The 24,926-nt window shown below is 56.5% G+C and overlaps 1 protein-coding gene across 2 annotated transcripts in view; it reads right to left on the reverse strand.

Moving 5' to 3' along the window:
* Window positions 1-230: 230 nt before the first annotated feature.
* The window catches only part of ASXL2 (ASXL transcriptional regulator 2), a 66,074-nt gene continuing 41,378 nt past the window's right edge, over window positions 231-24,926 (reverse strand). For both annotated transcript variants that reach the window (XM_086875331.1, XM_086875332.1), the window contains exons 5-12: window positions 21,572-21,684; window positions 15,338-15,485; window positions 12,970-13,107; window positions 11,836-11,999; window positions 10,981-11,077; window positions 10,063-10,168; window positions 8,551-9,160; window positions 231-6,870 (exon numbers count right to left, since the gene is read on the reverse strand). In XM_086875331.1, coding sequence (XP_086731457.1) covers window positions 4,810-6,870; window positions 8,551-9,160; window positions 10,063-10,168; window positions 10,981-11,077; window positions 11,836-11,999; window positions 12,970-13,107; window positions 15,338-15,485; window positions 21,572-21,684 — 3,437 coding nt within the window. In that variant the 3' untranslated portion in view covers window positions 231-4,809. The remainder of the gene's footprint in view (window positions 6,871-8,550; window positions 9,161-10,062; window positions 10,169-10,980; window positions 11,078-11,835; window positions 12,000-12,969; window positions 13,108-15,337; window positions 15,486-21,571; window positions 21,685-24,926) is intronic.

A 24,926-nucleotide genomic window follows, 5' to 3' on the forward strand; every position in this document is an offset into this window, starting at 1 on the left:
TGCTTTGCTTTGCTTTGCTTTGGCTGTGTGGGTTGTGGCTGTGGGGTGGATCCATCCCAGCTCCATCCTGGGCAGTCACGAGGAAAACAGAACAATTTATGGCTCTCAAAGTGCTGAAGCCTTCCCAAACCCTCTGCTCTGGGCTTGTGCTTCCCTGAGCAGCTCCCACCCCCTCTCCCCCAGGCTCCTTTCCCTCGTTTTTGTGTTTTCAAACATTGTTGCATCTCAGATCCAACCAGCTCAAATACTTTTTAATACATTGAAAATGTAAAATAAAGCATATACGAAGTACATACAGTATATATATATACACATATTTCAAATACTTAAAATTCTTATGTAAAATATGATTTTTTTTCTATATTATTTGTGTAAAAATACATTTTCAAATGGTGTCACCTCGATTTTGCTGTACAGACCCTCAAGCCCAATCGAAGTCCCTTTTAAAAAGGCAAAAGACAAAGGTTTAGGATTTTTGGAACTGTGTTTACAGGCCTGTTGTCCACACAGGAAAAGCCTCTGGGAAACAGTATTGGATTGCTTCTTTATGAGAATTCCCATTTTTATTGCATTAATGGCAGGAAACCTTTTCAGTTGTGCTGCAGTAATCCCGCTGGCCTGGCCGAGGAACTGTCCCCGGTACCCTGTCACCAAGCTGGGAACCCCTCCTCTGTCCCCTCTTCTCAGCTACTAAAATATATATTACTGTAAATATATTACTGTAAAGATATTCCTGTAAAGATATTCCTGTAAAGATATTCCACTCGCTCGGCACCAACAGCAAACAGAAACATTAAAAACAGCCCAGGGCCAAGAGCCCACAGGGCCACTCCTGCTCCTGGCCTGGGGACACACGGGGGACACACGGGTGACACACAGGTGACACATGAGTGACACATGAGTGACACACGAGTGACACACAGGTGACACCAGGTGTGCTCATCACAGGGACCCTCCCACATTCCCGCTGTGGGAACCCCGGCACCTGAACCATCGGACGGAGCCCCCTGGACGAGAGAAGCCCCAAAGCTGCTCTGATCCACCCTCCTGCCCCGGATGGTCTCTGCTGCCTCCCCCTGAGGATCCCCCCCAGGATCCCCCCGAGGATCCCCTGAAGATCCCCCCAGGATCCCCTGAGGATCCCCCTGAGGATCCCCCTGAGGATTCCCCCAGGATCCCCTGAGGATTCCCCCAGGATCTCCTGAAGATCCCCCCAGGATCCCCTGAGGATCCCCCCAGGATCCCCCCCATAAGGACCTGACCAGGAACTGCTGCTCCAGCAGCTGTTTTGTGCAACCAGAAAAAAAAATAAAAATCCAACTCCCCAAACCAGTGCAACTGCTTGGAACCTCCTCTTTCCTGTAAATTCCAGGAGGGAAAGTAAAATTCCACACCAAATTCCTTCCCTTGCTGCCCACCTGGCTCAAATCCCGCGCCCCCAGAGCCACAGCCTGTCCGTGGGGTTTGGGGCTGGGAGGTGAATTCCAGTTCTGTGTCCTGGAAAGGGAAACTGAAGCCTCCTCCCTCCCCGGGTTCCTTTCCCTGCCACAAACACTGACATCAGGCTTTGGAAATCCTGCATTTCTGACGCCGCCGTTCCCTGCTGTGCTGCTCAGCTCATTCCTGGGGGAGCCAAGTCGAAGGGATCACGGCACCCCCTCGGCTGGATCCTGTCTGGAGGTGGATTCACTGTCTGTGGGAAGGATCCTCTGCAGTGGGACGGGCTGATCCCACCCCGAGAACGCCACAGGATTCCCCTTCTGGAACCATCATCCCACACCCAGCTGCAGCACACACCAACCTTCCAGGGCTTTATCCCTGCTCCAGGGAGTGCTTGCAGGGATTGTCACACCCAGCCCGTTATCCTGAACCATTTCCTCACGCTCGGAGATGCTCCCCAGGCTGCACCTCAGAGCACGCCAAGAACTCATTTCCTTAAAAAGAAACGATAAGAGAAGTAGCCCAAGCCAAGTGTTGATCCATGAAATGGAACTAAGGCACTGACAGGTGTAAAGTCCCGAGCCAGCAGCACAATCCCACCCTGGCCAGCCCGGGGTCGCTCCGTGTCCAGCGTCCCCGGCTGTGCCAGCCCCTCCTGGGCCACTCGGGGCCGTGGGATGGCTCCAGAACAGCAAACCCAGGCCGTGCTCCACAGGAACAGCCGGCAAATCCCGCAGGAGGCACCGGCTGCGGCCACAGCCGGCCGCCGACACTTCGGGAAGGGCCGGGGAGCTCTGAGAGAGCCTTTGGGAAGGGCTGGGGAGCTCTGAGAGAGCCTTTGGGAAGGGCTGGGGAGCTCTGAGAGAGCCTTTGGGAAGGGCTGGGGAGCTCTGTGAGAGCCTTTGGGAGGGCCAGGGAGCTCTGTGAGAGCCTTTGGGAAGGGCTGGGGAGCTCTGTGAGAGCCTTTGGGAAGGGCTGGGGAGCTCTGTGAGAGCCTTTGGGAAGGGCAGGGGAGCTCTGAGAGAGCCTTTGGGAAGGGCAGGGGAGCTCTGAGAGAGCCTTTGGGAAGGGCCAGGGAGCTCTGAGAGAGCCTTTGGGAAGGGCCAGGGAGCTCTGTGAGAGCCTTTGGGAAGGGCCAGGGAGCTCTGTGAGAGCCTTTCCAGCAGCAGCTGCAGCAGCCAAACCCTCCCAGTGCTCGGGGTCACAGCTCCCTCCTCATCCTCTGCCTCCCCCTCTCCAGCAGCCTGGAACAACACCCTGAGAGGAGCCCAGGAGAGGCAGAACTGTCCCAAGGGTGCAGTGAAAGCTCTGGCTCCTCTCAAGCCTCTGGCCGTGTTGTGCACCCAGAGCTGCCCTCGGCCTCTCCCGGGCTGCCCCAGCCAGGAATGGAAGTTCTGCCAGGACCGGGGGAAGGAATTTCTCTCCTGTTTAGGTGAGGCCTGAGGGAGAAAGGGACAGATCCTGCTCTCAGCTCCAAACCAGCCCACGCTGCCTCCCCAGCTTTACAGAAATGCGGGATCTCCTCTTCCTGAACAAGAGGGAATGGCAGGAACAGGCACAGCCCGGGGGTTCTTGGGCTACCACCACCAGTACGGGTGTGAGACGCTCGTAGGGACAATTTTGTGCAACTTCTTAGATTTAAAAACTGGAGTGAATTTCTAATCCCTAATTTCTAATCCCTAAATCACCACGGGATGCTGGAGCAGCGATGTGGAATCCCGGCAGTGGGGGTCACTGCTCTGCAGCAGATCTGAGATGACACCACCCAGATGCCGCAGCTCCTGCTGCTCCCTGGGCAGGGAAGGAAACGCTCCCTGCTCCCACAGGATCAAGTCTGCAACTCCCTTTTCCTTGTCATCACCAACTAAATCATGGAATATCCTGTGCTGGAAAGGATCCACAGGGCTCATCCAGTCCAGCTCCCGACCCTGCACAGAAACCCCAGCAATCCCACCTGTGCCTGAGAGCGCTGTCCAAACGCTCCTGGAGCTCCGGCAGCCTCGGAAAATCACCCAGGGAATTATTTCTGCTCCTCGCCACCAGTGCCGGGCTCCCGGGGAGAAGGGGAGGGGAGCAGTAGTACAAAGGAGAGGGGAAGGGAAGGCTGAGGACCCCGTGCACCACTCAGCTCTGGGAATATTGCTTCAGCTTAAAAAGGCCTTTGGATTAAAAGTGAATTCAGTGCTTTTCCATCAAAAAACATACATAGCTCTGTTCCCTGAGCAGGATGCAGCACGGCCCCCGCCCCAGGAGGGGAACAGCCCTCGAGTGACTCTGCTCCATCAGCCCAGGAACATGGGGCCACTGTGCTTTGATTTCCTGCAGCCCAAGGGAAGGAACCCAGGAACTGTCAGAGAACACAGGTGCCACCAGCTGTCCCCAGCCAGCTCTGAGGGGCTGTCCCAGCACCCCTCCCTCAGCTGAGCTGAGCTCAGCCCAATTTGGTACTTCAAACACAAAGAGCCACCCAGCAAGGCCCAGGCAGACACTCATTTGCCTTTCCCTACACCCAGGAAATAGAAAATCTTGGATAGAAAGTGGAGATGTCTGACCATGGGGGCGTTTGGATGAGCACAAAACGCTTCCCAGAGCGCGGCAGGACCTGGGGTGACGCTCCGTGCCCTTCACCCGTCCCCGTGTGCCGAGAGCAGCCGGCTCTGGGCCGTGGGATGGCAGCTCCCAGCTCCTGGGGATGGCCAGGAGCAGATCCCTGCGGAGCTGTGTGAGCCCTGCTCCCGCTGGCACTGCCATGCTCAGCACAGCTCCTCAGTTCCACGGCCGGACACCTCCCCCGGCTCCGGGACAGGGGGATCTGCAGGGCACAGCCCTGGAGCCTTCTGCAGCGGGCAGCTCACCGGGAAAGGCAGCGGAGCATCGCCAGAGCCTCCCAGTTCCCAGGGATCTGAACTGGGAGCAGCCGAGGGAGGAGCTCAGGGCTCCTGGCTCGGTGCTCCATCACCACACACGGCTGGACTCGGATTATCCCGCTCCCTCTGCCAGGAGAACGGGCTATGGGCTGGATCCCCCCGGCACAGCAGAGCTCAGCAAACGTGCTCAGAGCAGGCTGGGGTCACTGGAACTGCGGTACAAGTCAAACACTATCTCCTAAAAGACTGAAAAAATATCTTTAAACAAAATATTGTGGCATATTTACATAATTCCTTAAGTGCAAACTCTTGTCACAATTCACGTAGTCGAGCGCGATTTCGACTCCCTGTACAAGAAGGTGCTCTTTCGTTAATGAAAGAAGGACTCTAACTCTGTATTCCTGATTCAGTAACGTGTCTCTTGTGCAAGGCAGTAAAATTCCTGTTTCTTCCCAAGATACTTCTGAGAGCGGCCCCCGGCGGGAGCCGTGCTGCGCCCCCGTTACCGCACCACGAGGCAGGAGACGCACAGCTTGGAGGGGCCGATGCAGTCGTCGTGGCAGAAGGCGCCGCAGCCCTTGCACATGATCATGGCTTTCAACCTGCAGTAACATTTGGAAGGGGGATCCTCCATGCCGCCGTCCTCGGCGAACGCCTGCACCGGGAGGCTCTGCCCGTGGCCGCCGGAGCTCACGGCCTGCCCGGCGGGGATGGTGGTGACGGTGACGGAGAAGGACATGACGTTGCCCATGGAGCTGGCCAGCTGGTTGCAGTCGGACAGCCCGGTGACGAGCGAGCCCTGGCCCACGTCGGGCGAGGTGGAGACGTTGATGGTGCCGCTGTAGCTGGGCCCCAGGAGCTGCGGCCCGGAGCTCCCCGGCAGCTTCGGGGGGTGCGGGGCGGGGAGCAGCGGCGGCTGCGCCGAGTCCGGGGACGGGGCCCCGAAGAGCTCCGTGCTGCCGTGGCCCTTGCCCCTGATGGCGTGGGCCATCTGCTCCTGCGCCGCCTGCAGCAGGTCCCGGGCCAGCGCGCTGCCGTCCAGCGCCGGCGCCTTCTCCTTGGGGCCGGCCGCCGGCGGCACCGGGAGCCCCTCGGCCGTCGCCCCCGGGGAGCCGGGGTCCGTGGGGCCGTGCGAGCCCCGCTCCTTCTCCCCCTGCCCCGCCCGCGGCTCCCCCTCGGCGCCGATGCGCTCCCGCTCGTCCCCGGAGCTCTCGTCGTCCGCGTCCTCCTCGCTGCTGCTGCTGCTGCTGTCCCGGTCCATCATCTCCTCGGGCTCTGCCCTGGCGCCCTCGGGCAGCCCCAGGCGGGGCTCGGCGCTCAGCGAGAAGCCTCTCCTCAAGCTCTCGGAGCCGCGGCCGTAGGTGGAAATGTTGAGCAGGTAGTGCCCGGACATGGCAGGCTTGGACGTCCTCCTGCCCGTGAAGCCCAGCATGAATCTCTGGCTGGTGGAGCTGTTTTCCACCGGGAAACCTGAGTGTGGGAGGTTCAGCTGCGAGGGCTGAAGGACGGGCAGCAGGTTCTGCCTCTGCACCCTCTTGATGAGAGTCTGCAGGATCTGCTCCTGGGTGGACTTGCTCAGCGCCTCGTGGCACTGCTGCTGCTCAGGAGCGGGCTCCTTTCCCGAGGGGAGCGGGAAGGTCCTTGCAGTGTGAGGCAGGGGCCTGTTCTGGCAGAAGATCTTCCCGAGCTGCTGCGGGGGCAAACTCGACGCTCTGTCCCCCGCCTCGGCGCCGTTCCCCGCTGCACCGGGGGCTGCTGCCCCCTTCTCTTCCTGAGGAGCCACCGGGACACTTCTCATTTCTGCTTTGGTGAGCGGCTTGGGCAGGATCTGCTCCAGAGGGACGCTCTTGCCCTGGAGCAGCTGGGTGACCAAAGGGTTGTTGGCAGGAATGCTGGAGCTGGCTCTGGGCAGGGCCCCGGTGGGAGCAGGTTTAAGGCTGGGTGCTGCTGAGGAGCTGCTGCTCGGTGGGACGGGCACGGCTCCGGGGCCCGTGGCTGGCAGCGGGGACAGCAGCGGGGAAGGAGATTGGCTTTTGGAGGGGTCACAGCCGGTGCCTCCCGGGGTTCCGCTGCCGGAGGCCGTGCCCCCCGTGCCCCCCGTGCCCCCCGTGGCCGTCCCTAGCGCCGGGGCTGCCGCCCGGGGCCCTGGCTGTAGCTGTGCTCCAGGAGGATGGCGAGCAGCTCCCGGCTCCGCCTGCCTCTCCACCTGGGCACGGGGCCCCGGGCAATGGGGAAGAAACCTTCTCGAACCTCCCCCGCTTCCAGTTCCTGCCAGTTCCAGTGCGTTTGCTCCAGTTGTGCTTTGGGGGGCTCCGCCGGGGTCTCCCCCCCTGCCCGGGGGTCTCCCCCCGCCCGGGCCGGGCCCCGGCACGGCTCCCCCGGCCGAGGCGGCGGCGGCGGCGGCCGCTGCCCTCTGAGCCTTGGCCTGCTGCGCTCTTGCCTTGATGTCGGCCAAGGTCCTGGCCCCTGTCCTGCCCGGACTGCTGAGGGACAGGGGGAAGCGTGCCCTGGGAGAGACCTGGCCCGCAGGAAATGGCATCGGGGAGATTCTGGACACGGGAATCTGCAACAGAGCAGGAGAAAAGCGCAGCTGAGACACGGAGAACGCTCCACCCACAGCTGGGAGTGTTTGCAGCTTCCACTTGGAGAGCTGCTTGTGGCTGGGGATTAGAAATTCCCCTGCAGAAACCCCTCCTGTCCCTGCCTTGAGACCCTCGGCCGCCTCCCGGGCGGTTTTAGGGTGGTACAAACCCTGTGGAGCTCATCCCTCACAGTGAGACCCACTGACACCATCACCCCAGAGCCCCCAGGCTCCCTCCCTGAAGGGCTGATCCAGCCCCCAGCCCTGTCAGCCCCTGTTCCTCTGTTTCACATGATTCAGCTGTGATTTCTGTCCTTTGAAAGGTGTCACCACCCTGCTGGACTCAGCCTTGCTCCTCCCCCCTGCTCACCCATCATTTGTCTCCTCAGTGCCTTTGTACAAAGCCATAGTGATCCACTGAGCTGGAGACAAAATGCTGATAATTTACTCTTTCCTTCTAAAACATTTCCCCCAATGTTCCAGCTGACTTTCCCCATGTTTGCTCTTCCCAACATAAGTTCTGAGCCCTGCACTGAGCCTGCTGCTGCCCTGTTTCCCTGCAGACATCTCAAGGAGTTGATTGGAGGTTACATTTATTTTCTGTATCCATAAAATCCTCACTGGATCCCACTGAACTCTGCTCAACCACTTCAGCGCTTCATTTTTGGGGAATGACACATCTTGGGGACATGTCTGTCCCCATTTTTTCCTGGTTTGGTGGGGAAACTCTTCACCATCACCTGCAACTCACTCTGCTGTTAAATTAAATCCCACCTTTACTGCCCTGGCAGGCCAGCCCTCCCTCCTGGTATTCCACACCCCTTTTATGGACAATTTCCCCAGTTCTGTGTCACTGACAATTTCACTGATGCTCTCCTGCCTTCGTGCTGTTCTTATTAACACGGTGACAATGATGAGCTGCTTTTAAAGTCTGGAGTTCGCAGCCTTTTAGTACAAAAGGATATGAGCAGGGGAGCAGAATTCCTGGGACATACAGGAATTAAGCTTCTGTCTAAGGCCCCAGAGCAGCAGGTGCAGCAGCAGCTGCCTGGTCCTGACCTGGCTCTCAAACATTCCTGCAAAGCCTGGATTGTTTCTGTCCTGCTGCCTCCCCCTGCCCATCCCAGCAGGGCCCAGTTCCCCTTTCCCTTTCCCTCCCCTTCCCCTTCCCCTTCCCCTCCCCTTCCCCTTCCCCTTCCCCTTCCCCTTCCCCTTCCCTTCCCTTCCCTTCCCTTCCCTTCCCTTCCCTTCCCTTCCCTTCCCTTCCCTTCCCTTCCCTTCCCTTCCCTTCCCTTCCCTTCCCTTCCCTTCCCTTCCCTTCCCTTCCCTTCCCTTCCCTTCCCTTCCCTTCCCTTCCCTTCCCTTCCCTTTCCCTTTCCCTTTCCCTTTCCCTTTCCCTTTCCCTTTCCCTTTCCCTTCCCTTCCCTTCCCCGGGCTCAGCAGTGTCTGCTCCCGAGGCCTGCAGCGCTGCCAGGGGCTCTCAGCAGTGTCAGGGCTGCAGTGCTGCCATCTGCTCCTCTGCCCTGCTGTGCCGCTGCACCTGTGTCCCCCCAGCCCTGCAGAGCCCTGCAGCTCTCCCTGTCCCACGGGACGGGCTCTGGGGACCCTTCTGACCCAACCCCTGGGGTTCGGTGGCCGTGGCTGTGTCCCCGCCCTGCTCACCTTGAGCGGGGGCACCCGCGGCACCGTGCCGGGAAAGGGCTGCTTCCGAAAGGCCTCCTGCTGCTGCTGGCAGGGCTCGGCCACGCGGGGCTTCTTCTCCGGGGAGCCCGGAGCTCCGTCCCCGCTCTCCGATTTCCTCTTGTGGGGCTCCGCACCGACCTCCATGGCCTCGCTCCCGGGGCCCTTCGCGTCCGGGGCTGCCGCGGGGCTTTGTGGCTTGGCTGCTTCGGCCGCCTCGGGGCTCTTTGGTTTGCCGGGGGTCCCCGGAGCCTCCTTCCCCTCCCCGGGTTTCCCCTGCTCGTGTGTCCCGTGGCCGGTGGCTCCGCGGGGAGGCTCGGGCAGGGTGTCCCCTCGGGCTCCGTCCCGGCCGGGCGCGCAGCGCTCCCCGGCTCTGGCCGCCCGTCGCTCCGGGGATGCTCCGGCTGCCTTGGGCTGCGGGACCTCTCCTCCCTCCTGCGCTGCTCCTGTTCCAGCTCCTGCCCCGGGGCCCGGCCGCGCTGCGGGCTCCGCCGGGGACCAGCCCTGCTCCCGCTGCGGGCCCGGGGGGCTGCGGGGCCGGGCGGGCTCTGCCTCCGTCAGCCGCTCCGACTCCTCGGGGCTCAGCCCGGAACTGCCAAGGAAAACAGAGGCTTTGCTTTGGAAAACATCCCTGCTAAACCGTCCCGGCGAGGGAAACGGAGGCAGGAGTCTCTAGATAAACTCCCCAAATAAACGTCTCACACACCCGATTCTGAGAACCTTCCCTGCCGATAATCCTCCCCCAGGAAACAGAAAGCAGCGTCAGAGATTAAAACCAGCTAAATGCAATACGTGGAACACTGGGTAGCTGCAGGCCTTTTCCAGACACCGGTTTTCCAAGGGTTTCCAAAGGGTTTGGCCAGCAGTGAGGATCTCCTGTGTGAGCCCCAGAGCCCCTCTGCAGCACGGGACAGCCCCGGCTCACACGGTGACACTGGCAGGGAGGGACACTGCCAGGGCTCCCACCACCTCTTCAAGAGGAACATGGAATCTAATTCCCAGAGCGATGTCTGGGAAAAGTTACTCCAAAGCTGGCACAGCACAGGATTAGAAATTCCTGTTCAGTTATTTACACGTGTGTGCTCCTGTCCAGGTGTCTCAGTAACTCACACAGAAACCCCAAAGGATGGGGAAATCCTGAAGCAGGAGGAGGCACAGAATAAAAGCTTTGCAGATCTGGGGGTTTACCCAGGTGCTGTGGGATTGGAGATGTGGGAAGGCAGGTCCTGACCCTGAGGTGGGACACGCAGCTCCAGAGCCCCAGCTCCAGGAGAATCCAGGGGGTGGCTCCAAGCAAGGAGGGGGAAGAGGTGTGGAAGCCCTGGACACACTGCACTGGATGGAGGGTGAGGCAAACACCTCACACCCGACCTGGATCCCGCTGGCATTTCCCCGTTTCCTGGAACCAGCTGAAGCCAGGAACCTTCAGCTTCCAGGGCTGATGAAACCCAGTGTTCATGGATGGAGAAGCCCAGAAGGCAGCTGAGCTCTCACCTCTGCCCGTAGTAGCTCTCAAAGAAGTGCTCCTTCCACAGCTCCACCTTCTTTTCCTTCTCGATTTCTTGCCGGATCCGGAGCTGCATTTCCGGGGTGAACTCTCCTGTGGGATGCAAAAGGGATTTGAGCCAGGAAAGGGCTGGGTAACGGGGCACAGGCCCAGCTGGGTGTCCCAGGAGCTCTGGATGCTGCACCTGCCCTCAGCCCCGAGCTGAGCCCCAGGGGCTGCTCCAGTGGGATGGGGCAGCCAAGGGAACGGAGCTGGGAAGGGCTGGAGCGTGTCCAGGGCTGGGAACGGAGCTGGGAAGGGGCTGGAGCCCCAGGAGAGGCTGAGGGAGCTGGGAAAGGGGCTCAGCCTGGAGAAAAGGAGGCTCCGGGGGCACCTTGTGGCTCTGCACAAGTCCCTGCCAGGAGGGGACAGCCAGGAGGGCTCGGGCTCTGCTCCCAGGGAACAGGGACAGGAGGAGAGGGAACAGCCTGGCCAGACTTGTAAGGGCCTCACCACCCTGACAGGGAAGAATTTTCCCCCAATATCCCACCTAAACATCCCAAGGGATGGCTCAAAGGACTGAGCACCCTGTGCTGGTGACACCGTGCTCTGCCCTGGAACAGAATTTCCCTTCTCTGTCCCCTCAGCAGTGTCTGTGTTTAGGTGCCAAAACTCCAGAATGCCCCAGCTCTGCTGCCAGTTCAGGAGATTTGAAACACATTTTTCCTTCTTTCCTCATCTCTTCCAGAGATTTGCTTTGTCATTTCAACACAGAACTCCTCCTGCAGCCCCCTCCAGCCTGGAGCCCCCCGGTTCTGGGCTCCCGTGCCTGCAGTGAGGCCCTGCAGAGCTCCAGCTCCTCCAGGAACATCCCCCAGGCTTCCCCAGGCGCTCCCCGGCCGTGGGGACACGTGGGGAGCCTTTACCTTCCGACAGCCTCTCCTTCCAGCCCTGGGCAGCCGAGGTGAAGAACTCGTTGTTGAGCGCGGAGCTGCTGAGCCTCATCAGCCCGTCGGCCCCGACCTGTGAGAGACACAGCCCCTGGTCACCTGCTGGCCACAGCCCCTGCTCACCTGCTGGCCACAGCCCCTGCTCACCTGCTGGCCACAGCCCCTGGTCACAGCCCCTGGTCACAGCCCCTGGTCACCTGCTGGCCACAGCCCCTGCTCACCTGCTGGCCACAGCCTCTGGTCACCTGCTGGCCACAGCCCCTGGTCACAGCCCCTGGTCACAGCCCCTGGCCACTGCTGGCCCCAGCCCCAGCCCCAGCCCCAGGCCACTGCTGCGGGGCCGGTGTCCCCAGGCCCAGCTGGAGCACAGCCTGGGCTCACCCAGGACCAACACAGCAGCCCCAGCCTGGCTCTGCTGGGCCCTGTTTGTACCCTGCTCAGTGGGGCTGACATTTGATCACACAACTGACCAGAACAAAGCAATGCCTCGGTGGGTGACACTAAAACACAGTGCTGGGGGGTTATTTCTCCAGTTCTGGAGGATTTGGGAACACTCCCACCATCCCAGGCTGCTCCCAGCCCAGCCCAGCCTGGCCTTGGGCACTGCCAGGGATCCAGGGGCAGCCCCAGCTGCTCTGGGCACCCTGTGCCAGGGCCTGCCCACCCTGCCAAGGAACAATTCCTGCCCCAAATCCCATCTGGCAGAGGGAACCATTCCCTGGCTCCTGTCCCTCAGGCCCTTGTCTCCCTTCAGGTCCTGGAAGGCCACGAGGAGCTCCCCCAGGGCTGGGTTCTCTCTCGCCGGGCTCGCGGGGGCCCTGCAGCGCTCACCTGTCGGTCGACGTCGGGCAGCAGCAGCAGCAGGCGCTGCTGGCACTCGGCAGGCAGCAGGGAGAAGGTGTGTTTGTTGATCAGAGCCCGCAGGTTGGTGTTCACCAGGATGGAGTCCGGGGTCTCCACGTCGATGTCGGCGCAGCGCGCTCTCTTCAGCTGCCCTGCGGGGAGCACACCCCGCTCACTCCCTGGGCTCAGAGCGAGCCCTGAGCTCCTGCTGCTGCACCAGGGAGCCCACCAGGCCCGGGCACAGGGCACCCCCTCCCCACCCAGCCCCCTCCCTCGCCACCCTGCCAAGGAGGGCTCGCAGGAGCCTTCCTACAACCCCCGCTGGCCACGGCAATTTGCTGCTTTAGGTCTCCAGCTAAGGTGAGTTTGTTGCTGGGGGTTTCTTTTGGAGATTCCTGCCCTCTGGAAGTGCCTGTTTTCCACACTGACAGTCTGGGATAGACACCTCAGAAGGAGGGAGCACCTGGATCTCAGGAAAGGTTCTTCCCCAGAGGTTCCCAGGCTCCCCAGGGAATGGCCCCAGCCCCGAGGCTGCCAGAGCCCCAGGAGCCTTTGGACACTCTGGGATGCCAGGCTGGGATTGCTGGGGTATCCTGGCCAGCACCAGGAGCTGGATTCCATGATCCTCGTGGGTTTCTTCCCCCCCAGGACATTCCAGGACTTTGTAAGAATATCCTTAAATTCACCATGGTCAATCCCACCCTTGGAGAACGTAAAAGGAACCAGGAAGGTCGGGAGGGCTGAGCAAGCCCCAGCTCCAGCAAAGCCTGGGAGCCAAATCCAGCGGGGTCTGAGGGACAGAGATCCAGGGAGGAACTTCTTTTCCTTTTTCATGTTATTGGAGCGTGTAAGTACATTAAAAACCCATAAATAATGCAGGTCCTTTTGTGCTCTCCAAGAGCTGGGAATCCCCAGGAGAGGCCCAGCTGACGAGGCCTGGGAAGGGCTGATCTGAACATGGCACTATGAATTATTTATCCCAATTCCCAGCAGGCTGGCAGCACCTTCCAGGGTCCCTCAGCAATGGAATTAGCACACTTCACTCCATTTTTGCTGTTTTAGGCTTCTGTCCTGGCACTGGAGCAGCCAAACCCTGGGAAAGCAGGGAAATCCATCTCTTACGTGCGTGGAGCCTGTCGGATCTCGGGAAGGGTTTCTTGCCCAGCCCTGGCAGGGAGTTCTCCAGCTTCACCGAGGGCGAGGAGCTGGACGTGGAGTTTGGGGGGCTGCTGGAATGTCCATCCTGCTTCCCTTCCCAGCCTGCAGGAGAGGGAGACACTGCAACACGGGCATGCACAGAGGGATCCTGCACCAGGATATCCCTGCAGGGAATGGAGGGTCTCCCACACCCAGAGCCACCCCTGCAGCTCCAGCAATTCCAGGACAGACATTCCTGTGCTCCTGGAGTGCCTCCTGCCCAGCAGCTGAATGTGGGACATCCCTTGGAGCCAGCAGGGCATCCCAAAACAAAGGCATGGACAGGCACATCCATTTCCCAGTTAATCCCCATTTATTTCCCACCTAATCCGGCCCAGGCATGGTCCCATGAACACTTCCAGGGCTGACAGAGCTCCTGGCAGAGCTCCTGACAGGGAAATCTCTCCACACCTCTCATGTCCTTGCTGAACTTCTCCCTCTACTGCAGCTTTTGTCCTTGCCCACCCTGGGGAATTCCTCCTCCTCTTCCCAGCGCTCAGTCTCCCGTCCTGGCTCCCCTCCCTCCCTTCCCTTCCTCACACAAGCTGTTCCAGCTCTGAATCAATCCCTGAAATTGTGGAATCTGTGCCTTTGCTTTCCACTAAACGTTGTTCCCTCCCCATGCCCATTTCATTTCCTGCTCTCTGCCCACACCTGCAGCTGCCCCTGCTGGGAGCTGTCCCTGTGCAGCAGCTCAGGGATGGGGAAAGGGATTTCCTGGAGAAACACAGCCACGAGGAGCCTTCCAGGCTTGGCAGGGAGGGATTTACAGCCTGAGGGGCTCCTGAACTCGCTGATCCCACCTGGAAGCAGGAAAAGATCCTGGCCTGAGCCTAAGGAAAGCATCCTGAGGCTGGGGTTCCATGGCAAGACCTGCTGGTCTCTGCTCACTGCAGGGAGGAGGGAATTCACCGGGAATGAATCCCAGATCCTGCCCCAGGACAGGCTGGGGGCCAGGACAGCTCCCAGGCACTCCCAGCTTCTCAAGGCTCCTGGAAAATCCTGCTGTGAATTTCCGTGGGGCATTCCCACAGTTCTCCCCAGATGTGCCAATGCAGATGTTTGAAATGCTGACCCCGGGAATGGGAACACCGGGAATTTCCCTGGCACAAGCTGGCCCTGCTCCACATCCCAACTGCCTGCAGGGACTGAGGGGGGGATGCTGAGCCCTGCCAGGGATTGTCTGGGACACTGAGCCAAGCCAGAATTCAGCAGGTGCCAGGGAACTGGGCAGCAGGGACTGCCCGAGTCCCAGCTCCCGTGCCCGCTGCTTTGGCAGGGAATAACCAGAGGCAGATGCAGAATTCCTGACTCCACAGGCAGCTGTCCCTGCTCCCAGCACAGCTCCTCAGCTGAAGGACTGACAGCTTGCAAGGGAAGGCGTTTTGGGACTGGGATGGGGTCAATAATTAATATTAATGAATTACCCACAGCACCAGGCTTTACTGGAGAGCTCGATGGCTGAAAAACCCTTGGGATTTGGGACTGGAGATGCAGTTTTGTTGGGATCTGGATCAGGGCTGGGAGCAGCCTAGACAGGGGGAGGTGTCCCTGCCATGGCAGGGGTGGCACTGGAGGGGCTCTGGGGTCCCTTCCCACCCAAGCACTTTGGAATTTGATGGTTCTGTGGCTCAGAACCTGCACCTTGGCAAGGCACTCAGTTACTCTGGAATGAGATCAGGGAAAACTGGCTGGAAATAACCACCAAGAATTTGGGATACCATGGAAAATCTGGTGCTGGCAGGGGAGCTCCTGCCCTGCTGCAGCAGCCAGAGCACAGCAGTGACCTCACTGATTTCTGACAAATTCTGGAAACCCCTCAGGGATCTTCCAGATCAGAACAGGGCATGGAACCCACCCTGCAGGATGAGGAGCCACATTGGAAAACATAGATAGCAGGAGAAATCACTAAACATAAACATCAGGAGAAATCACTAAACATAAACACCAGGAGAAATCACTAAACATAAACACCAGGAGAACCCCAAACAGGAATAACCCGGAGAAACCCCCACACATAAACACCAGGAGAAACCCCCACACAGAAACACCAGGAGAAGGTTCCTGCATGGGGTGCAGGTGACTGGGAAAGTCACTGAGCACTGGGAGCAGCTTTTCCAGCCAAAGGCACGGTCAGATCTATCCCAGATGCCCCTGAGGTGTGTCCCAGCTCTGTCCTGAGCTGGTGCATCCCTACCAGAGCCAAGCCCTGAGGCAGAGCCCCAGGGAAGCTGCAGGCAGGAGGTTTCCCAGCCCTGTCCCAGGATCAGATCCCACTCCTGTCCTCACGTACCCGACTTCCCGGGCGCGGCGCCCTTGGCCTTGAGCAGGACGTGCTGGCTGGAGGGCAGCGCCATTCCCGGCCCCATTCCCGGAGCCATTCCTGCCCGGCACTGCTGCTGCTGCTGCTGCTGCTGCTTCTGCTGCTGCTGCTTCAGGGCCTGTGGGGACAGGAGCACCGGGATCAGCCCCCCAGAGCCTGCGGACACGGCCCCGGCTCGGGAACGCCACCGCGACCGAACCAATCCCCTGCTGGAGCAGCTCCAGCTCCCTGCAGCATCCTGGGCATCCCCTCCTGTGCTGCCTCAGGGACAGGGTCTCTGAGAGGAGCAGGGAAAGGATCCTGGGGCTGGAGCTGGCTCCAGAAGTGACTGCACACGGAGCTGTGAGGTGAAAGCGGCGCCCTGGAGCTCATCCCTTCTCCTGGAGGGAGCAGCGCCCCAGGGCCCGCCAGGGAAGGGCTGGGACCAGCAGAGTAACAAAGATCTGAACGCTGAACAGAACAAAACTAAAACCTTTGGTTCAGGAAAGACTCAAAGCAGCACCAGGGGCTCCCACTGGAGGGTTCAGTGGAGCTGCAAACCAAAGGTTGTGTTTGCAAAAACCAAAATCCAAACCCAGCTGACCTCAACGGCAGAAAAATGGCAACAGATGAAGGATCCCATGGGATTTCAGAACAGGAGTAACAGGGTGTCTTGTGCTGCATGGACACAAAGGAGGGGCACTGTTAACTAGGGATCATCCCTGCCCTAAATAATAATATTAATAATATTAATGATAACAATAACAGCAAGGACAGCAATAATAATGCAGCCAGAACTGGGAGAGGGAATGAATCCGTGGAGGAAGGTGCAGGAGCTGCTCCTGGGGAAGGCATAGCCCAGCTGAAAGTCAGAGTGCAAGGCAGACTGACAGACTGGGATATCCAAGGGACCCCCTTTGGATCCTGTTTTCCTTTAAATGAACAGTTCCTATGCATCCCCTTCCCCCAGAGCTTGGAGAAGTGTTCAGCGAGATGGAAACACGGCAAAATTGAACTGACCTCTTGTTATTGAGGTCAAAAGCTTTCTAAGGAGAGAGATAGAAAGAGCTCTGGCAGCCACAGAATCAGCAAAATGCAGCAGCAAGGTCAGGAAAGGCTTTCAGAGGCTGCTGGTGAAGCCCAGGGAGCAGAGAGCACCAGGGAGGTGCTGGCACTGCCTGCTGTGCCCAGCTGAATGCCACTCTGCCACCTCAGGCTTTTCCTGCCTGAGGGAACACAATTCCAGCTGTGCTCCCTGTGTCCCCTCAGCTCCTGGAGGTGAGGAGGAAGCTCCTTGGATGGATCTTTAAATTCAGTGTCATCCTGATCTCTGTTAAAAACATCTGGGGGTTCTTTGAATCGAAATTATACCGAGTCCTGTCACAACAGGGGGATGGAGCACTCTCCTCTGGGAAAAGGCTGAGAAAACTGGGATTGTCCAGCCTGAAGAAGTGAAGGCTCTGGGGTGACCTAACTGTGACCTCCCAGGACCTGGAGGAGCTCCAGGAGAGCTGGGGAGGGACTGGGGACAAGGGCTGGAGGGCCAGGAGCCAGGGAATGGCTGCCAGTGGCAGAGGGCAGGGCTGGATGGGATTTGGGGCAGGAATTGTTCCCTGGCAGGGTGGGCAGGCCCTGGCACAGGGTGCCCAGAGCAGCTGGGGCTGCCCCTGGATCCCTGGCAGTGCCCAAGGCCAGGCTGATGGGGCTGGAGCAGCTGGGACAGCGGGAGGAGTCCCTGGAATGGGATGAGCTTTCAGCTCCCATCCCACCAAAACCATTCCATGGATCTGTGACAGACACAGAATAATTCTGGTGGGAGAGAACCTCGGGAGTCTCCAAGTCCTGCTCAGCCAGGGCCTCCCTCAGGTCTGGAAAGCTCCAAGGATGGAGGGGACACAACTCTCGTGTCCTGATCCACTGCTGGGCTGTTCCCAGGGGGAGGAACCTGAGCTTTAACTTGTGTTCTGACCCCCTCAGCACCAAAGGGACGTGAAATCCTCAGGATTCAGAATCCCTGTGGATGTGGCACTTGGGGATGTGGCCAGTGGGACTTGGCAGTGCTGGCAAGGGTTGGACTCCATGGGCTCTGAGGGCTTTTCCAAAACAAACCATCTGGGAATTGTGGAACCTCCAGCAGGATGAGCCAATTCAGTTCTGACCCTGCAAACCTCCAGGTCAGGATTTCTCCAGAGGATTTAAGGAATGCAGGGGAGGTGGGCATGGCACAGGCCCTGCCCAGCTGCACTGCCCAGGCTGAACCAAGTCCTGGTTTCTGGAAGAGCCCCATCCACACTCCCAGCCCAGCAGCAGGTGGATTCTCCCTCAGGAATCCACTCCCTCTTCCCTCAGGGAATGTTGTCATTCCTGGAGAGGGGAGGGCTGAGCCCAAGCAGCCCCCAGCAATAATCCAGGGCACAGACAGGATTAAGGCCATGGGAGTTCCTTTAATTCCCCTTTCACTCACAGTGTGGAGTTTTCCAGCCCTGTCTCTCCTTCCCACCATCCCAATTTCCTCTTTTTAGCTACTTTTTATAAGTTCCTGCCATGGCAGGGACACCTCCCACTGTCCCAGGCTGCTCCAAGCCCCATCCAGCCTGGCTGGGGCTTCCCTGGGCACCTGGAGCAGCCTGATCCCCCTGGCAAGGGAAGAGCCTGTGGGGATGCTGGGGAATGTTTGCCAGCCAGGATTAACGAGGGCTGGGGAATGCAGAGATAATTAATATCCTGCTCAATTAGTGGGAAGCAATTTTCTGGGGATCCAGATGGAAGTGGGAGCTGGGAAGTTCAGAGGAAAGCCTGGCTGCAGTGCCAGCCCCAGCACACACCGAGCTCCTGGTGGGGAATCAGCCCCAGGGAACAGAAAATTCCCAGGAGCTGGCACCTCCCTTGGCACCAGCTCAGCTCCCGTTCATCCTTCCCTTCCCTTCTGCTCCCCTCAGGAACAGCCCAGAACCAGCGACTGCTCCCTCCCTGCAGATCCCTTCCCCATCCCGAGTGTCAGGGAATCAGGCTGGGCTGGGAGAGCACCCCGTGATCCCACTGTACCTGATCCATGATTCCTCCCACACCTTCCCTCTCCCAGGGAGGAAATCCAGCCCTGATCCAGCAATTCCTTCCCAAGGATCCCGGGAGCCTGAGCAGAGCAGCCAGGGGAACTCCACACTCGGGAATAATTCAGCTGGAATTCCTCGGCAGGAGGAGCAAAGCTGAGGCACAGACAGCTCCACTCCCTGCTGGGCACACAGGGAACAGGATCCACTGCAGGCATGGAAAAGTCACTCCTGCTCACAGAACCCGGGACAGGGGAGAGACAGTGTTCTCCTTCCTTCTCCATGGAATTCCTGTCCTTCCTTCTCCATGGAATTCCTGTTCTTCTTCCTTCTCCATGGAATTCCTGTTCTCCTTCCTCCTTCTCCATGGAATTCCTGTTCTTCCTCCTTCTCCATGGAATTCCTGCTCTCCTTCCTTCTCCATGGAATTCCTGCTCTCCCTTCTCCATGGAATTCCTGTTCTCCTTCCTCCTTCTCCATGGAATTCCTGCTCTCCTTCCTTCTCCATGGAATTCCTGCTCTCCTTCCTTCTCCATGGAATTCCTGTTCTCCTTCCTCCTTCTCCATGGAATTCCTGTTCTCCTTCCTCCTTCACCATGGAATTCCTGTTCTCCTTCCTCCTGTTCTCCTTCCTCCTTCTCCATGGAATTCCTGTTCTCCTTCCTTCTCCATGGAATTCCTGCTCTTCCTTCTCCATGGAATTCCTGTTCTTCCTTCTCCATGGAATTCTTGTTCTTCTTCCTCCTTCTCCATGGAATTCCTGTTCTTCTTCCTTCTCCATGGAATTCCTGTTCTTCCTCCTTCTCCCTGGAATTCCTGTTCTTCTTCCTTCTCCATGGAATTCCTGTCCTTCCTTCTCCATGGAATTCCTGTTCTTCTTCCTTCTCCATGGAATTCCTGTTCTTCTTCCCTCTCCATGGAATTCCTGTTCTTCTTCCTTCTCCATGGAATTCCTGTTCTTCCTTCTCCATGGAATTCCTGCTCTCCTTCTTCCTTCTCCAGACCCTGCCCATGGAATTCCTGTTCTCCTCCTCCAGACCTTGCCCATGGAATTCCTGCTCTCCTCCTCCAGACCCTGCCCATGGAATTCCTGCTCTCCTCCTCCAGACCCTGCCCATGGAATTCCTGCTCTTCCCTTCCCCTTCCCTGCATGTGGACATGCAGCAGCCATGGAATTCCCTGGGAGGGAACTGCTGCCCACCAGAGGAGCAGTTTCAGTGCGTTTTCCCCCAAAGAGTGAATTTCCCAATCCCATTTCCCGGGAATGCAGGAAGCTACGGGATCTCATCAGAGAACTGGGGATGAGAAATGACTTTCACAGTGATTTTCACAGATTTTCTTTCACAGCCTTCCTGTAAAAGAAACACTCTGGAAGTGCAGATGGTTTTTGGGGCAGAAGGAAAGAACTGAAGAGCACACTGCTGCCATCAGCCCCAGGAGCTCTGGGATTCCATCCTGGGATTCCATCCAGGGATTGCATCCTGGGATTGCATCCTGGGATCACATCCTGGGATTGCATCCTGGGATTCCACCCTGGGATTCCATCCAGGGATCCCATCCTGGGATTCCATCCAGGGATTGCATCCTGGGATTCCATCCTGGGATTCCATCCAGGGATTGCATCCTGGGATTGCATCCTGGGATTCCATCCTGGGATTCCACCCTGGGATTCCATCCAGGGATCCCATCCTGGGATTCCATCCTGGGATTGCATCCTGGGATTCCATCCAGGGATTGCATCCTGGGATTGCATCCAGGGATTGCATCCTGGGATTGCATCCTGGGATTCCATCCTGGGATTCCATCCTGGGATTCCATCCTGGGATTCCACCCTGGGATCCCATCCTGGGATTCCATCCTGGGATTCCATCCTGGGATTCCATCCTGGGATTGCATCCAGGGATTGCATCCTGGGATTGCATCCTGGGATTGCATCCAGGGATTGCATCCTGGGATTGCATCCTGGGATTCCATCCTGGGATTCCATCCTGGGATTGCATCCAGGGATTCCATCCTGGGATTGCATCCTGGGATTCCACCCTGGGATTCCACCCTGGGATTGCATCCTGGGATTCCATCCTGGGATTCCATCCAGGGATTCCATCCTGGGATTCCATCCTGGGATTCCACCCTGGGATTCCATCCTGGGATTCCACCCTGGGATTGCATCCTGGGATTCTCTCCTGGGATTCCACCCTGGGATTCCACCCTGGGATTGCATCCTGGGATTCCACCCTGGGATTCTCTCCTGGGATTCCACCCTGGGATTCCACCCTGGGATTGCATCCTGGGATTCCATTCCATTCAAACGCTGGTGTTGGAGTCAAACACAGAGTGTGTGCCCTTGTTTCTGATACTTAGTTCTAAGATCCAGAAGAACACTGAATTTCATATAACATGAAATTCACGAGCATGTTTTCATGGTGATACATGAAAACAACTGTTAAAGTTAGATAGAAAAAGCTAAAAGTGTGAGTGTGTAGATTAGAAAGTTTTCTTAAGTCATTGGGTGAAAAAGTTAGTTTAAAGAACAGGAGACAAGATTGAGGATTTAGGGCGTTGTCTCTTGTCCCTTCTTCTTTCTTCATCTTCTTCTCCTGGAGGTTTTTGGGTGATAGTGAGTGATTGGTCAGAAAATGCCGCAGTGCAGCACAGAGGTGATGGGTCATTGGGTCATTAAGAAAAATAATATACGTGTCTATTGTTAATTGGGTAAAAATAGGTATAAAGATAAAAGAGCGGAGTTAGGGTTTTCCTTTTATTAAATAGTTCCTATGCATCCCCTCCCCCCAGAGCTTGGAGGAGTGTCCAGTGAGATGGAAACACGGCAAAATTGAACTGACCTCTTGTTCAAAGGTCAAAAGCTTTCTAAGAAGAGAGACAGAAAGAGTTGTTCAGAGCTATTTTGTGCTATCAAACATGAAGTGAGGCACAAGGCCTTGTTTGTACCATCAGAAGAAAGAAATGTACCAGATTGCAGTGATTTAAATTGTGCAGTCAGTCTGGAGAGACCTGCCAGGTTTGTGATCACCTTCTAACAAACATGAGAAACAAGATTCTAACGAGCTCAGGAGTTTTCTTCAAACCTAAAGAACTGAGAGAGGCAGGGCTCCCCATGAGGGAGGATCCCAAAGGAATCCAAAGGAGACTGAGAAAGGCAGGAGAATTCACTGACCTGTTTGAGAGCCTTCTTGCTGTGTTTCTGAGAGGAGGAGAGGCCCTTGGCAGGGATGGATGGCGAGGGGCAGCCGGGCTGGGCGGGGGCTGCCGGCGCCAGGCGGGACGAAACTGCAGAGAGCACACGGGAAAATCAAATTAACACAGGGCAAACCTCGACAGGAACACAGCACAGATGGAAATGGAATAGAAATTCAATTAAAATAAAATAGAAAATGAAATAAATATAAAATAAATATGAATAGAAATATAATAAATATATAAATAACAATATATAAATAATAGATAATGCTATAAATTAATGAAAATAATATACAGTATTATTTTCATAATACATATTATAAATATAATATAATATAATATAATATAATATAATATAATATAATATAATATAATATAATATAATATAATATATAATACAATAATAAATTATTATATATAATACCATGAATATTACATATTATATATTTTACTTTATATATTATTATACATAATGTATAATGTATAATATATGTGAAATATGTATTAAAGATATAATATAATATGATATAATATAAATTATAATATATAATACCATGCATATTATATTATATATTATATATAATACATTATATATTAATATACATAATGTATAATGTATAATATGAAATATTTATTATATAATATATATTACCTAATATATATTATATTACATTACATAGTATATATAATAATTAATATATTGTATATAATATATAATAAATATATATAGATATAGTTAGGAATATATATATTTTTATATCTTTATATATATTTAATATATATTTCTATACATCTATCAATTTATATAAATCTAAAATCTAACTATAGATATCTATATATATATAATATATATAGATATATAATACAGACATATAAAAACATATATAGATATAAATATAGGCACAGGATGCCAGCTTGCCCATGCCATGTCAGAGCAGCTCAGGAGCCTCCTGGGAGCAGCAGCTCCAGCAGGTGTGGAGATTCCCTCCTGTGCCAGGAGCTGTTCCCAGCCTGGCCCCTGGCCCCTGGCCCCTGGCCCCTGGCCCCTGTCCCCTCCCCTCCCCTCCCCTCCCCTCCCCTCCCCTCCCCTCCCCTCCCCTCCCCTCCCCTCCCCTCCCCTCCCCTCCTCTCCTCTCCTCTCCTCTCCTCTCCTCTCCTCTCCTCTCCTCTCCTCTCCTCTCCTCTCCTCTCCTCTCCTCTCCTCTCCTCTCCTCTCCTCTCCCCCTGCAGAGGCAGGAAAGGCTCCAGGGCCGCCCTGCAGCCGGGGCTGTGCCTGGCTCTGTCCCTCTGCAATCCCAGAGCCTGGAGCAGCTCCAAATCCACACCGGGAATGTGCACAAGGGGCACAGCAAGAGGAGAGCACCGCCACTGGCTCCTCTGCCAAAGGAAACACGGGCGCACACAGGATATCCCAGGAAATTAAAGTGTATTCCCAGCGGGTGAGACGTGGAACGAGTCCAGTCCAAGCCAGACAGAGTCCCTGGAGCACAGCCTCCAGCTCCAGGTGATTTCATCTTTGACAGCCTCACTACCAACAGCTAATTGGGGATGGGAATTCACCAGCAGCAGCTTGAGTCGCTTGAATGAACCTGCTTGGGACAGGACACCCTAAATCTCGGGATCTGGGGTCACCTCCCACTGTCCCAGTGTCTAGCCTGGCCTTGGGCACTGCCAGGGATCCAGGGGCAGCCCCAGCTGCTCTGGGCACCCTGTGCCAGGGCCTGCCCACCCTGCCAGGGAACAATTCCTGCCCCAAATCCCATCCAGCCCTGCCCTCTGCCACTGGCAGCCATTCCCTGGCTCCTGGCCCTCCAGCCCTTGTCCCCAGTCCCTCTCCAGCTCTCCTGGAGCCCCTTTGGACCCCAGAGGGGCTCTGGGCTCTCCCTGGTGCTCTCTCTCAAAGAGAAAATTCAGAGAAGTCAGCAAATTCCTGAATGTCTCAGGCCAGGAGTTCAGGAGGTGACAAAACCCCCATGGGATCAGGGGAACCAAATGAGGAAGGTCTGGTGGTGGGGTGGCCCTGCACAACCAAGAGTCCCACATATGGCAATTATTAAAAATAAAAAACCACTTCCTGAGCAATCAGCTCCCAGCACAGCAGCACAAGGCAGGGAAGGAGCCAGGAGATAAGGAGGCAGCTCCTCATTAACTGCAGCCAGCAGGATCCTCTCAGTGCCCAAGGAGAGGGGAACCTCCCCAGAATAATGCAGCATCCCAGTGAAACACACGGGATAAGAAGGAATTCCAAGCCCCAAAGCTCTCCGGTGTGCCTGGAGAACACATCCTGGGAACAGCAGGATCTGGGGGCACACACAGCACAGAGGAGGCGATTCCAGCCCCTGAAATGCCAAATGACACAGTCTGGGGCAGAAATGGCTCATTCCCTGCCCATGGAAAAGGTGCCAGAGCACAGGATCACCACTTTGAGGGCCCCAAAGGCTGTGTCCCTGCTTGGAAGGGAAGGTTTCTAAACCAGATCTGGCTCCTGCTCTGGGGGGAAGTGAAGGTCAATAAAATGCTGGAAAAGTTCAGGGTCTGAGCAGCACCTGGAGAGGTAAAGCAGGTCCCAAACTCCCTGGGATTCTCTGGACATTGAATAAAGAGAAAAGAAAATCTGCTGTTAAAAGAGTTCCCTCACAGTTCCCTAGAATTTCAACAAAAGGCTGCTAAAAACTGTTTGGCTATTGTTTAAAAACAAAGATGCTGGCAAAGAGAGACCTCAGAGCCCTTTCCAGGACAGATGTGCAAACCCAAAAGCACTGCTCACACAATTCTCCCCAGTGCAGAGATGAAGAATCCGGGCAGGAGGGGCAGCAGCAGGATCCATTTCCTGAGAGTTCACTCAGGAGGATGATGAGTGGATAATTCCTGCAGGGAGCTGCTGCAAGGAGCAAACCCAGGATGGATCCAGGGATGCCTCGGACCTGGGGAGGTCAGATCTGCTCCCAGGAACAGGGACAGGGTGACAGGGAATGGCCTCAGGCTGGGCCAGCTGGGATTTGGGGGAAAATAAAAATCCCTGGGGTGAGTCCAGAGGCAGAGGAAGAGCAGAGCTGTGCCCACGCTGGGTCTGTGGATCCTGGCAGGCTGTGACTGAGCTGCAGTGCTCACACTGTGCTCCTGCAGATCCTGCATCTCCTGGGTGTCTCCTGTGCTGAGAGATGGACCTGGGGTCAGCCCCTCCTGCAAATCATCAGATCATTGGAACCACAGAGCCCTGGAATGGGCTGGCAGTGTCACCCCTGCCACGGCAGGGACACCTCCCACTGTCCCAGTGTCCAGCCTGGCCTTGGGCACTGCCAGGGATCCAGGGACAGCCTGTCCTGAGCTGC

This window comes from Cyanistes caeruleus, chromosome 2, assembly GCF_971803275.1.
Source record: "Cyanistes caeruleus chromosome 2, bCyaCae1.hap1.1, whole genome shotgun sequence".
NCBI lineage: Eukaryota > Metazoa > Chordata > Aves > Passeriformes > Paridae > Cyanistes > Cyanistes caeruleus.